The sequence below is a fragment of the Schistocerca nitens genome, chromosome 4, assembly GCF_023898315.1.
Source record: "Schistocerca nitens isolate TAMUIC-IGC-003100 chromosome 4, iqSchNite1.1, whole genome shotgun sequence".
Classification (NCBI taxonomy): domain Eukaryota; kingdom Metazoa; phylum Arthropoda; class Insecta; order Orthoptera; family Acrididae; genus Schistocerca; species Schistocerca nitens.
This window is the reverse complement of record NC_064617.1, coordinates 905,606,512-905,619,530: the sequence shown is the minus strand read 5'-3', so window position 1 is coordinate 905,619,530 and position 13,019 is coordinate 905,606,512. Positions and strand designations below refer to the sequence as shown.

Below are 13,019 nucleotides of genomic sequence, written 5' to 3'. Positions count from 1 at the left end.
GCTGGTCGATAGACACACAAACAAACACAAACATACACACGAAATTCAAGCTTTCGCAACAAACTGTTGCCTCATCAGGAAAGAGGGAACGAGAGGGAAAGACGAAAGGATGTGGGTTTTAAGGGAGAGGGTAAGGAGTCATTCCAATCCACAAATGTCTGCTTGTGTCTGTGTATGTGCGGATGGATATGTGTGTGTGTGCGAGTATACCTGTCCTTTTTTCCCCCTAAGGTAAGTCTTTCCGCTCCCAGGATTGGAATGACTCCTCACGCTCTCCCTTAATACCCACATCCTTTCGTCTTTCCCTCTCCTTCCCTCTTTCCTCGAGGCAACAGTTTGTTGCGAAAGCTTGAATTTTGTGTGTATGTTTGTGTGTCTATCGACCTGCCAGCACTTTCGTTCGGTAAGTCAGATAAATAAAGGGAATATATTGATACAAAAAACTTCAAGTTCTCTGTGCAAAAGCTTCAATATCTGAAAGTTCTTCACTGATTTCTTTGAAATTTTGACACAACGTTGGATTCGAGTAAGCGTGTTTTTCTTTATTTACTACATAAAGGCACACACCATATCGCACTCCAATAGGTATTCAAAAATGCACGTATTTGAATCCAACATTTTGTCAATATTTGGAAGGAATTAGTAAAGAACTTTCAGATTTTAAGCTCTTGAACAAAGAATATGAAATTTTTACCACCAACGTATCACCTTCTTCATTGGAAATAACCTTTCTATCATTTTTAGTGAGCTGTCAAACAGATGAGATTGCATGGTTGATTGCAAGCACAAGTAAAGTATATTTTGCTAAAAAATCTTCAGCTAAACATTTCACTGTTAATCGTCTTCACCTTTAATGTACCTTTCCCCACACCTTCTACTTTTTTGCTACCAGCCAATGTAATGATTTCAACTAAAATATTTTTATCAATGGCTGAAAAATACACTCCTGGAAATTGAAATAAGAACACCGTGAATTCATTGTCCCAGGAAGGGGAAACTTTATTGACACATTCCTGGGGTCAGATACATCACATGATCACACTGACAGAACCACAGGCACATAGACACAGGCAACAGAGCATGCACAATGTCGGCACTAGTACAGTGTATATCCACCTTTCGCAGCAATGCAGGCTGCTATTCTCCCATGGAGACGATCGTAGAGATGCTGGATGTAGTCCTGTGGAACGGCTTGCCATGCCTTTTCCACCTGGCGCCTCAGTTGGACCAGCGTTCGTGCTGGACGTGCAGACCACGTGAGACGACGCTTCATCCAGTCCCAAACATGCTCAATGGGGGACAGATCCGGAGATCTTGCTGGCCAGGGTAGTTGACTTACACCTTCTAGGGCACGTTGGGTGGCACGGGATACATGCGGACGTGCATTGTCCTGTTGGAACAGCAAGTTCCCTTGCCGGTCTAGGAATGGTAGAACGATGGGTTCGATGATGGTTTGGATGTACCGTGCACTATTCAGTGTCCCCTCGACGATCACCAGTGGTGTACGGCCAGTGTAGGAGATCGCTCCCCACACCATGATGCCGGGTGTTGGCCCTGTGTGCCTCGGTCGTATGCAGTCCTGATTGTGGCGCTCACCTGCACGGCGCCAAACACGCATACGACCATCATTGGCACCAAGGCAGAAGCGACTCTCATCGCTGAAGACGACACGTCTCCATTCGTCCCTCCATTCACGCCTGTCGCGACACCACTGGAGGCGGGCTGCACGATGTTGGGGCGTGAGCGGAAGACGGCCTAACGGTGTGCGGGACTGTAGCCCAGCTTCATGGAGACGGTTGCGAATGGTCCTCGCCGATACCCCAGGAGCAACAGTGTCCCTAATTTGCTGGGAAGTGGCGGTGCGGTCCCCTACGGCACTGCGTAGGATCCTACGGTCTTGGCGTGCATCCGTGCGTCGCTGCGGTCCGGTCCCAGGTCGACGGGCACGTGCACCTTCCGCCGACCACTGGCGACAACATCGATGTACTGTGGAGACCTCACGCCCCACGTGTTGAGCAATTCGGCGGTACGTCCACCCGGCCTCCCGCATGCCCACTATACGCCCTCGCTCAAAGTCCGTCAACTGCACATACGGTTCACGTCCACGCTGTCGCGGCATGCTACCAGTGTTAAAGACTGCGATGGAGCTCCGTATGCCACGGCAAACTGGCTGACACTGATGGCGGCGGTGCACAAATGCTGCACAGCTAGCGCCATTCGACGGCCAACACCGCGGTTCCTGGTGTGTCCGCTGTGCCGTGCGTGTGATCATTGCTTGTACAGCACTCTCGCAGTGTCCGGAGCAAGTATGGTGGGTCTGACACACCGGTGTCAATGTGTTCTTTTTTCCATTTCCAGGAGTGTAAGTGTCTTTTGGGGCCATATGATGAGTTGCTGTGGAACCCATTATCTGCTATCACTACTTAATGTAACTGTGTCACAGGACGCACTCAAAACTAACACCACCATGTTCCTTTTGCTCTTTTTTCCCATTTCTCCTATTCAGGGAATTTTTCTGGATATATGACCAACATTGTGAGACCAACAAAAGTACATTTTCTTGTTACTTCTTTCTTTGTTTGTTCCTGTAGTTTATTATGTTGATCCATAAATCATATTTTTCAGTTTCTTTGATTGCAGTTTTAGCTTTCAAGGACATTGCAGAATGTTTATCTTCACTATATTCATAATGCCTAGCATCTTCAGCAAGTAAATGTCTTTTAATTGCAGCACACTTAAATTCATTATCTAACAAATGCACAAAGCTGTAACTGCAATAACTCACTTCATATGAACGTCCACATAGAATAATCATTGCTAGATATCCATCTTCAATTTTGTCATCAGTGTTCACTAGATCAGCTAAAGTTTTGTTTATCAGTCAAACATAATTTTCCATAGACTCACAATTCTTCAGTTTTAGTGAATTCAGTTTCTGTCTCAGTTGCACAGTGCAAAATTTGCGATCTATTGAGACATATCCTTCCCACACTGTTTTCGGATGTCAAATTTTGAATCTCTATTTGCTGCTCATCACATTTGGGAACTGTAGTTTTCACTACCAGCTTATCTTGATGTGATATACATGCCTTTTTATCAGTAACTGATGCACCTTCACTAGGTTTCATCTTGCCAGGCTCGATTTTAAATCATGTGTTATAATTATGTTCATTTTGTTGGGACCATGAAGCATAATTCACTCCATTTAGTTTCTTAATGCTGTGTCTATTCTCCATCATATATGTATGTTTCACTAATCATCTTACTGTTGTTAAAAGAAAGCTTCTCTTTTCTGCAAGATTCGCAAACACAACTCGGCATCACTAAATGTTTTTTGAATTTGTCATTAGATTGGCTAATTGATACTAACGCAGTTATCTATTTTCTTTTTTTGTGCTCTTGCAACCATAACCATTGTTGCAGTAGAATAAAATGACCGTATCACACACAATTAATATTTACTGATGGCAAAAATGGCATTCACCATTACAGCTGAGAAACTCACATTTCTCTTTAACAGAAACCAAGGCTTCTCGCTTCTTCATTATCTTTTTAACAGAAACAATGGCTTCTCACCTCTTTGTTATCTTTTTAAACAATGTCAAAGATAATTATTTTTAATTATTTATTGATAAAGAAGCTCCTGTCCACTTTTAAGTCTTAACAGTGTGATACAAGCAATAATTGCTGAAAGAATCAATCATATGGAAACTACTTTGGTTTATGTAATTATCATGACAACATTTGTGTGTTACATATCATTTTGATAGTGAGATGTCTAACCTTACATCTCCCTGACTAACAAATACTGCTCGCAAACTGGAAGCGATACAGTAATTTAATATTTGGGAGAGCAAAAGTTTCTACAGTTTTTGTATTATATTTTTGCTTGGTATGGTGTACTGAGGGACTGTGGTGGCCCGGTGTAATGTTAAGCTCCCTCTATACAGCTTAAGCGTTTTCGTGGACTTACTTGTTGAAGAATGCTGGTTCTGCTTTCTTGTAGCGCCGATGTCTTACGCTACTCGTGGAATATCATTCAATGCACCAGAACATATTTATTTCCACTTTCTATAAAAAAACCAACTAAACTTTATGACGTAAGCCCGCACATTACCAGGCACCCAAGATCAGTTAATTACACATTTTTGAACACAATTAATACATAAGCTTTTATCGTGGTTGACTATCCACATCCAGCTCACGTACTCTCAACAGCAGTCAACATCTACTAAAACAGTCACTATCTCGAGTCACTCCATTTGTTTTTCAACAATACAAAGCTACATTACTCTTTGCAGCCAGCCACGGAGCTTCCAGGCCGTATGTGTTTATTCTTCGCAGGTCGCGCTGAACACTTGCCAGCGCCGACGAACTATCTCCCTTCCAGTTTCGCCTGCACAAACAATAAATGGGTGCAGTATCCTATCCTCATCCTTATGCCCTGCTTTAAAATAACGCGTGTTCGAAATGCCTGGAACACAAGTGTCTCCAGACTTTTGTAAAATTCTGGGGGCACTACAGGATGTGGCATGTCTTGTAGGTGGGAGTAGTGTTGTAACTGCGACCAGAAAGGTCGCGGTGTTGACATGACGGAAAGCGTGGCCGGACCCACGCAGTGGCCTGTGAACAACGACACAAACGGGATAGGACGGACAAGACCAACAAAGGACCTAACTAACAATGACAAGATCGAAACAACAGAATCACAAGAAAACCATGTCCACAAAACTAGAAAGTAAAGACACTGTCTAAGGCAAGGTGATAAGTCCAGTGACACATGCAAGATTACACTGGCTGGCTGAGCAAGAGACAGGCACTTAAATAAGTGATTGGGGGCACCTATTGGTCGCCAGGACCACATGTTCCACTGTGGCGCCCTCACACTAAATGTGGGCCAGGAGGCGCGCGCCGCCACAGCTTATGGCGCAATGGTGCAGAGACCTCTAGGGGTCTTCGACCTCCATGCCGTCTGGTGTGGATTCAAATTCCGTGGCAGACGGTACCAGATCCCTCCCCCCTGAAACTTGCACATAGGGGCGGAAATGCCCTGGACGGTTCTGAGGAGGGCGACAGTGGGAAGAAGAGCCGGACTTATCAACTGCCATTGGCGGAGAGGACAGCACGCCCGAGGTATCCACGACGGCTGACCCAGAGTCTGAGGCCGGGGAGGAAGCGGCCGATCAACCTGGGGGTGGGGAGGGCCGGCGGCAGGCCTGCGAGGAGACGGCAACCAGGGGCAGGGGCGGTGACTCGAGGACCATGTCCGTACCTGAAGGAGGTAGGGGAGCAGGCAGCGGCGCGAGTCCCGCGGGGCCACGAGGGTGGAGCTGATTATGATGGCGGTGCTCCAACCCTTGCGACGTCTGCACCGACGTCACACATTGCCCATGGGCCGCGAAGACCGTGGCGGGTGTCCAACCCGTCTTGCGCCCTTACTCACGGGCCCACACAATCGCCAGGGCCTCCTTTTCAATCTGGAAGTAGTTCTGTTGCGCTGGGTCATCATCTTAGAGGCATAAGCAATGGGCTGTTCGGAGCCATCGGCATCCTGATGCGTGAGGACAGCCCCACTGTCGTAAGCCGATGCATCAGCCGCCACAACCAAGGAGCGGTCCAGAGAGAAGGGAGTAAGGTAAGGGGCGGACTGCAGCATTGCCTTTAAACAAAGAAAAGCCTGGTCACAGGCAGGAGTCCAATCAAAAGGTACCCCTTTGTGAAGCAAATGATTGAGGGGTTGAGCAACAGAGGAAGCCTGGGGGCCCCAGCAACAGTGCCATAAGACGCTCGTTAGCTGCTTGAGCAATTTCAAAGGAGTGGGCAATGTAGAGGATCTCGTCCAACGAGGGGTTATCGAGTTTCAACGCTGCATTACGGACCTCAGGATCAGGAGCCAGCTGAACCACCACATACTGGATCAGGGAGTCCGTATACTTACACTGCTGATTGGTGCACATAAAATTTCAGCGACAGCTGAGACCTTGCAAGTCCGTGGCCCAGGAACGATACGATTGACCCGACTGTTTATGGTACTGGTGGAACTCCAGGTGAGAGGCGACCACTTGGTAGCATTGGGAATAATAGTTTGTCAACAAAATGCAGATCTCTAGGAGAGAGAGGGCCACAGGATCAGACAACGGTGCCAACTTGCGGAGAAGAAAGAACGTGTCTGGGGAGGCCCAAGACAAAAACAATGACCGCTGCAAGGAGTTGTCCGTGACTTGAAAAGCTGTGAAATACTGTTTCAGTCAACGTAAGTACGTCTTCCAGTATTCTTTAGTGTCATTAAATGATGGGAATGACGGTGGACTTGGGAAAGCATCGGACACCCGATGACTCGGAAGCTGTTGTGGTAATGCGTCCTGGGCAACGACTTTGTCCATTAGCAATTACAGCAATTTCTGTAGGATGTCTAACTGGAGCTGCTGCTACTGCATGAGCTGCTGCTGTTGCTACAGCAGACAGACCAACTTCGCCTTCATGCCAACAATGATCACCGTTTACCTCGTCACCAAAATGTTGTAACTGCGACTGGGATGGTTGCGGGGTTGACGTGCTGTAAAAAACACAGCAGGACCCAAGGAGTGGCCCGCTAACGATGACACAAACAGGAGAGGATGGACACAACCAATGAAGGACCTAACTAACAACGACAAGATCAAAACAACAGAATCACAAGAAAACCATGTCCACTCGCACACAAAACTAGAAAGTAAAGACGCTAAGGCAAGGCAATAAGTCAAGAGAAGCATGCAAGATTAGACTGGCTGGCTGAGCGAGGGGCAGGCGCTTAAATATGTGATTGGGGGTGCTGCTATTGGCCGCCAGGACCATGTATTCCACTGTGGCGCCCTCACACTAAATGTGGGCCAGGAGGTGTGTGCCATCACGGCTTATTACGGCGCGATGGTGCAGAGACCTCTAGGGGTCTTCGACCTCCACGCCGTCTGGCACAGATTCAAATTCTGCGGCACACGAGAGCAATAATGCCACAATATTAAATACCTGTATGGCCATTTGTACACACTCCACGCATCATTGTCTCAGAGTAAATGCCCATAGCATTATAATACTGTGGAAGACCCATGCAGAGATAGAATAAGCTTGCATTGTATTCCTCCCTTCATTCATTCATTCATCACTGTGTCAAACTGACATTCATGCTCTTATGTGATGTTTCCCACATTTTTGCGTAGAAGTTGTTGTGTATTTATGGAACAATATACAAAAGTTGTTATAGATGCGACACTTCAAATTCATTAATGAGAATTCCTTATTATGTGAAGATTCCATTACTCATGAGTGCAGCAGCAACAGAGTCCATGATCAAAACATAAAATACATTTCAGGTACAGTAACTCAGATCTACACTACTGGCCATTAAAATTGCTACACCACGAAGATGACGTGCTACAAATGCAAAATTTAACCGACAGGAAGAAGATGCTGTGATATGCAAATGATTAGCTTTTCAGAGCATTCACACAAGGTTGGCACCTGTGGCGACACATACAACGAGCTGACATGAGGAAAGTTTCCAACCGATTTCTCATACACAAACAGCAGTTGACCGGCATTGCTGGTAAAACGTTGTTGTGATGCCTCATGTAAGGTGGAGAAATGCGTACCATCACGTTTCTGACTTTGATAAAGGTTGGATTGTATCCTTTCGCGATTGTCGTTTAGTGTATCACGACATTGCTGCTCACATTGGTTGAGATCCAATGACTGTTAGCAGAATATGGAATCGGTGGGTTCAGAAGGGTAATACGGAACGCTTGTGCTGGATCCCAACGGCCTCGTATCACTAGCAGTCGATATGACAGGAATCTTATCCGCATGGCTGTAACGGATCGTGCAGCCACGCCTCACGAACAGTTCGACGACGTTTGCAGCAGCATGGACTATCAGCTTGGAGACCATGGCTGCAGTTACCCTTGATGCTGCATCACAGACAGAGCGCCTGCGATGGTGTACTCAACGGGGAACCTAGGTGCGCGAACGGCAAAACGTCATTTTTTTGGATGAATCCAGGTTCTGTTTAAAGCATCATGACGGTCATAGTGTTTGACGACATTGCGGTGAATGCACATTGGAAGCGTGTTTTCGTCATTGCCATTCTGGCGTATCACCCGGCGTGATGGTATGGGGTGCTATTGGTTACACATCTCGGTCACCTCTTGTTTGCATTGACAGCACTTTGAACAGTGGAAGTTACATTTCAGATGTGTTACGGCCCGTGGCTCTACCCTTCATTTGATCCCAGTGAAACCCTACATTTCACCAGGATAATGCACGACCGCATGTTGCAGGTCATGTATGGGCCTTTCTGGATATAGAAAATGTTCAACTGCTGCCCTGGCCAGCACATTCTCCAGATCTCTCACCAATTGAAAATGTCTGGTCAAGGTGGCCGAGCAACTGGCTCGTCACAATAAGCCAGTCACTACTCTTGTTGAACTGTGGTATCATGTTGAAGCTGCATGGGCAGCTGTACCTGTACATGCCACCAAGATCTGTTTGACTCAATTCCCAGGCGTATCAAAGCCGTTATTATGGCCAGAGGTGGTTGTTCTGGGTACTGATTTCTTAGGATCTATGCACCCAAATTGCGTGAAAATGTAATCACATGTCAGTCCTAAAATAATATATTTGTCGAATGAATACCCGTTCATCATCTGCATTTCTTCTTGGTGTAGCAATTTTAATGGCTAGTAGTTTACAAGAAATTAACAGACTTGAAATCTGAGTATATATACCAGAAACATCGTACCTGTACCTCGCCAGTGACACAAAATTTACCAAGTCTGGTCTGCAGTTATCTTTATACAAAGAGAAACCTGGAACAAACCTACACTTGTATTTGAAAAGCTCCTAAGAAACTCAATTTGGCTGGATGAAACAAATTTGTACTTAACATATTCAAACCAAATTCAGTTCACTTCTTTACTTTATAGAAAAAGCACCTGGTCCAATGGATGATTAGCGGGTCTTTTGACCCGAAAACTGTATCCATGGGTGATACAGATACTTGATAAGGTTTATTTCACAATATGGGTAATGGGATTAATTCAAAATAATTCCCTTTACTGATATACATATATTTCAAGAAATGACAAAGATGATCTATGCATAACAATGAATAAATTTTGTACTTTACAATTTTAATAGTACTTGTCAACTGCAAAGTATCTCATCTGCACACAACAAAAGGCAAGAAAGATTAAAGGTCACACTAGGAATAATATGTTAAATAATTACAAAACACCTGCTGATGCAGCTACCTAAAGAGTACATTAAGCTAATAGTTTACAGTAAAACCAAAGTCTTGGAATGGAATCATGACAGAAATTTAATGCCATACGTAAAGAACACTCTTCTGCTGGATTTTTCTGCAATCTATATTCTTGCACTGTACAAAAAGATATGCCACATTACAGAAATATGACAATGGGCCACAGCACAGAAAATGTCAATCCTGAAATCAGGATGACCAAAACTTAAGACCACATATTAAACATCCACTTCGATGTCACTTGTGTCATCTGGCGAACAGTCAGCCGTATGTCTCACATCAGGAACCAGCAGCGAAGACTGGAGCTCATCTGCATACACCACCTGCACAGCAGCGCTGTTGTCACAGTTACTCTCTTCCAGGGCCAGCTGCAATCTCTGAAGCTCAGGTATCACTGGGCGCACCTGTGAAAACATTACACAAATAAAGGTTTCAATACAGAAGCAGGTAATATGTGTCAGAGCTCACTTTTAGTGCCCTTACAAACAAAAATACAGAACAAATTAATTTAAATGAAAACAAAGAAAAAATATGATAATACAGAGACCTTATAAATCATCAATCACGATTTTTCAAATTAAATATTTAAATTAAAATAAAGTCTTCACTTTTAAAATAATTTATTTTTGTTTTAAAAGGTGACCAGTTTCAATCTGTGTGAGATCATCATCAGACCAGTTACTCCATGATGCATTGGAGGGATGATAGTGGAGGTTTAACAAGAATCCTTAGGAAAAGAGGCTAAAGAGATAAACTAGAAAGTTAACTTCTTTAAGAAGCTATACCACAGCCACCAAAAGTTTGTTAAGGATAATACTGGGGCCATACTTAGCAATGAATTCAATATTGCTCAGAGACGGAAACATAATTCAGACAGCTCCTCAACTGTGATGAGCCTAAAGATCTGCTCAAATTCCAACCTCCTGACATTGTAGATTTTCATTTTTCACCACCTACGCTGGATGAAGTTTAAAACAAAAGTGCAGAAGAAGATGTAATCCCAGTGGAAGTCATTCAAGCTGGAGGGCAGAGACTCAACAAGTGAATTCACCAACTAATCAGGAGGATCTGGACCGTACAGGAGATTCCAGAAAATTGGAAGACAACAGTCATCTGTCCTATACAAAAGAAAGGTGACAAAATGGACTGTGCCCAATATGGAGGAATCACTCTCCTGAACATCTGCTATAAGATCTTGTCAAACTGTGTACTGGATAGAATCCAGCTGTTTGTAGAAGAAGTTACTGTTGGATATTGGGGTGGTTTGAGAAAGGGCCATTTGACTGTAGACAACATCTATGTTGCACAACAGTTCAGAAACATGCGTGAATATGGTGAAGACCATGAAGTACTCTTCATAGATTTTAAGAAGGCATATGTGTATGCACTAGGAGAGCCTGACGGATTGCCTAACTGAATTTGGAATACCCAGGAAACTCATCAATCTACTTCGGGTTTGTCTCGCTATTTATAAAGGCAAAGTGAAGCTCATGAACCAAGACAAAGAGAGCTTTAACATAAACACAGTACTGAGACAAGGAGATGGTGTGTAACTGATACTGTTCAACATGGGGCTCAAAAAGCTAATGACAGAAGCTTTCCACCAGAATTAGGAAGGGATCAAGCTAGAAGGTGAGAAAGCCACATATCTCACATTTGCCAATGACATGTCCCTGTTGTCCAGATCTAAGGAAGAACTGACGCAGATGAGCAACAGCATTGAGGCAGCAACAACAGCAAAGACCAACTATCTGTTGATGAACAGAACTCTTGCCGCTCCAGCCACTTGTAGTCAGAAATGGTTTCTTCAAAAGAAAAGGAAGAGTAGGGTTTAATATCCTATTGATATTAAGGTCATTAGAGACAGATCACAAGCTCCAAATTTTTCAAGAATGTGGAAGAAAACTGGCCATGACCTTTCAAAGGAACCATTCTGGCATTTTCCTGGAGCGATTTTGAAAACTCATGGAAAAACCTAATCTGGATGGCCAGAGGTGGATCTGAATTGTTATCATCCCAAATGGGAGTATGATGTGCTCACCACTGCACCACCTCACCTGGTTTTTCAAAAGGGTTCATAATTTTAAATATTAGGAGGTAATCTTTATGGAGCATGTATCTTGTGAGGCAGAAATAAAAAACGAGGGCCCACGTCGCAAACTGATCACACTTCAGTCTAAGTCAGCTTTTTAAATCGTGCCATCTCTCAAGGAATTTCAACTACAGCTGTACAGGACACTGAACTAGCCTGTACGGGCATATGGTTGTGAAACTTGTAGTACATGGAAAAAAGACTTACAGAAGATCTATGGTCCGGTACCAGATGAAATCACTGGGGAATGGAGGATCCGGCATAACTGTGAGCTGGACACCATCTACAACATGTCAAATATTGTAGGCGTTGTGAGAACCAAATGGCTTTTATGGGAAGACATATTCCAGATAGATAAACTTCAATGACCTTCGAAATCCATGGATTTTGCTCTTTGAGGAAGAAGACCACTAGGCAAACCAAATAAGAGAGATCGAATTAATGAGGACCTGCTGTAGATAGCAGGAAATAGAACCAATTAGAAGAGGAGGCTTGTAACTGCTTGCAATCACCTGGGCCTGTTTGTGTGTCATAAAAAATACGTATAATTATTCAAAAGGCTTTTGCAATTGCCACCCAAAACAATTTCTTACAATTGTTTGGACTTGAATCTTTGCATTACCACATACGTGAAAAGGACTTTTCAGAACAAAAGGTGCAGGTTACTTCATAAGATGTCTTCAAGTTTTCGATGTGAATGAATCAGAGACAAGATGGATCTAGCTAACATGTTATAAGATGAAGCTATTCCTGGACACAGTGTATATGTTTATGTACAACTAATAGACAGAGTAGGGTCTCTATTTTTTTTACTGAGCATTCATTTCACTAGTTTCCTTTAAAGGACTACTCTGCCTGGAAAGTTTTCCCAGGTTTGAAAGTGGTCATTGGAATACATATCTTAATTCACTATTCTTTCAACAATGTCTGTGGCGGGGTATGAAAAGGTCAGTGACAAAGAACAATGCTCCAACTGAGCTGAGCTGAAATGCAATGCATAATCATACAGGCAGAAAACAGATTTGTTCTGATAAAATTCAGGTCAAGAAACCTATACTGGAATAGGTGTTTATTGGAGCAGCAAATACATGGAATTTCTTAAAGCTGCCAACAAGGAAGAATGAGAAAATGAGTTTCTGTAACAAGGAGGACATATAACTTATTCAGAGAGAGAGAGAGAGAGAGAGAGAGAACGAATCCCGGCATTTATCTGAAGTGATATAGGGAAATCACAGAAAACCAAAATCTGGATGGCCAGATGCAGGTTTGGACCATCATCCTCATCCTCACAAATGTGAGTCCAGTGTGCTAACCACTGTACCACCTTGCTTGGTGGAAGACAGAGGCAGAGTGTGTGTGTGTGTGTGTGTGTGTGTGTGTGTGTGTGTGTGTGTGTGTGTGGGAGGGGGGGGAGTAAGTGGGAGGAAGATAGTGTGGGGAAGACTGGAGGTAGTGTGTGTGTGTGGGAGGGGGTCGAGTTGGTGGGGGTAATAAGGGGGTGGGGTGGAGGGTGGTGAGAGGGTGGGGACAGGACTTCTCATCAGGTGTATACAGTGCTATAAACACAAAATTAAGTAGGGGCAATGCAGGAATAGGTTTAATAATAAATAAGGAAATAGGAATTTGGATAAG

General features: G+C 44.0%; 1 protein-coding gene across 2 annotated transcripts in view; it reads right to left on the bottom strand.

Annotated features, from left to right (window-relative positions):
- Positions 1 to 9,085: 9,085 nt before the first annotated feature.
- Positions 9,086 to 13,019, bottom strand: part of LOC126253471 (E3 ubiquitin-protein ligase MSL2) — a 35,842-nt gene continuing 31,908 nt past the window's right edge. For both annotated transcript variants that reach the window (XM_049954829.1, XM_049954830.1), the window contains exon 3: positions 9,086 to 9,699. In XM_049954829.1, coding sequence (XP_049810786.1) covers positions 9,514 to 9,699 — 186 coding nt within the window. In that variant the 3' untranslated portion in view covers positions 9,086 to 9,513. The remainder of the gene's footprint in view (positions 9,700 to 13,019) is intronic.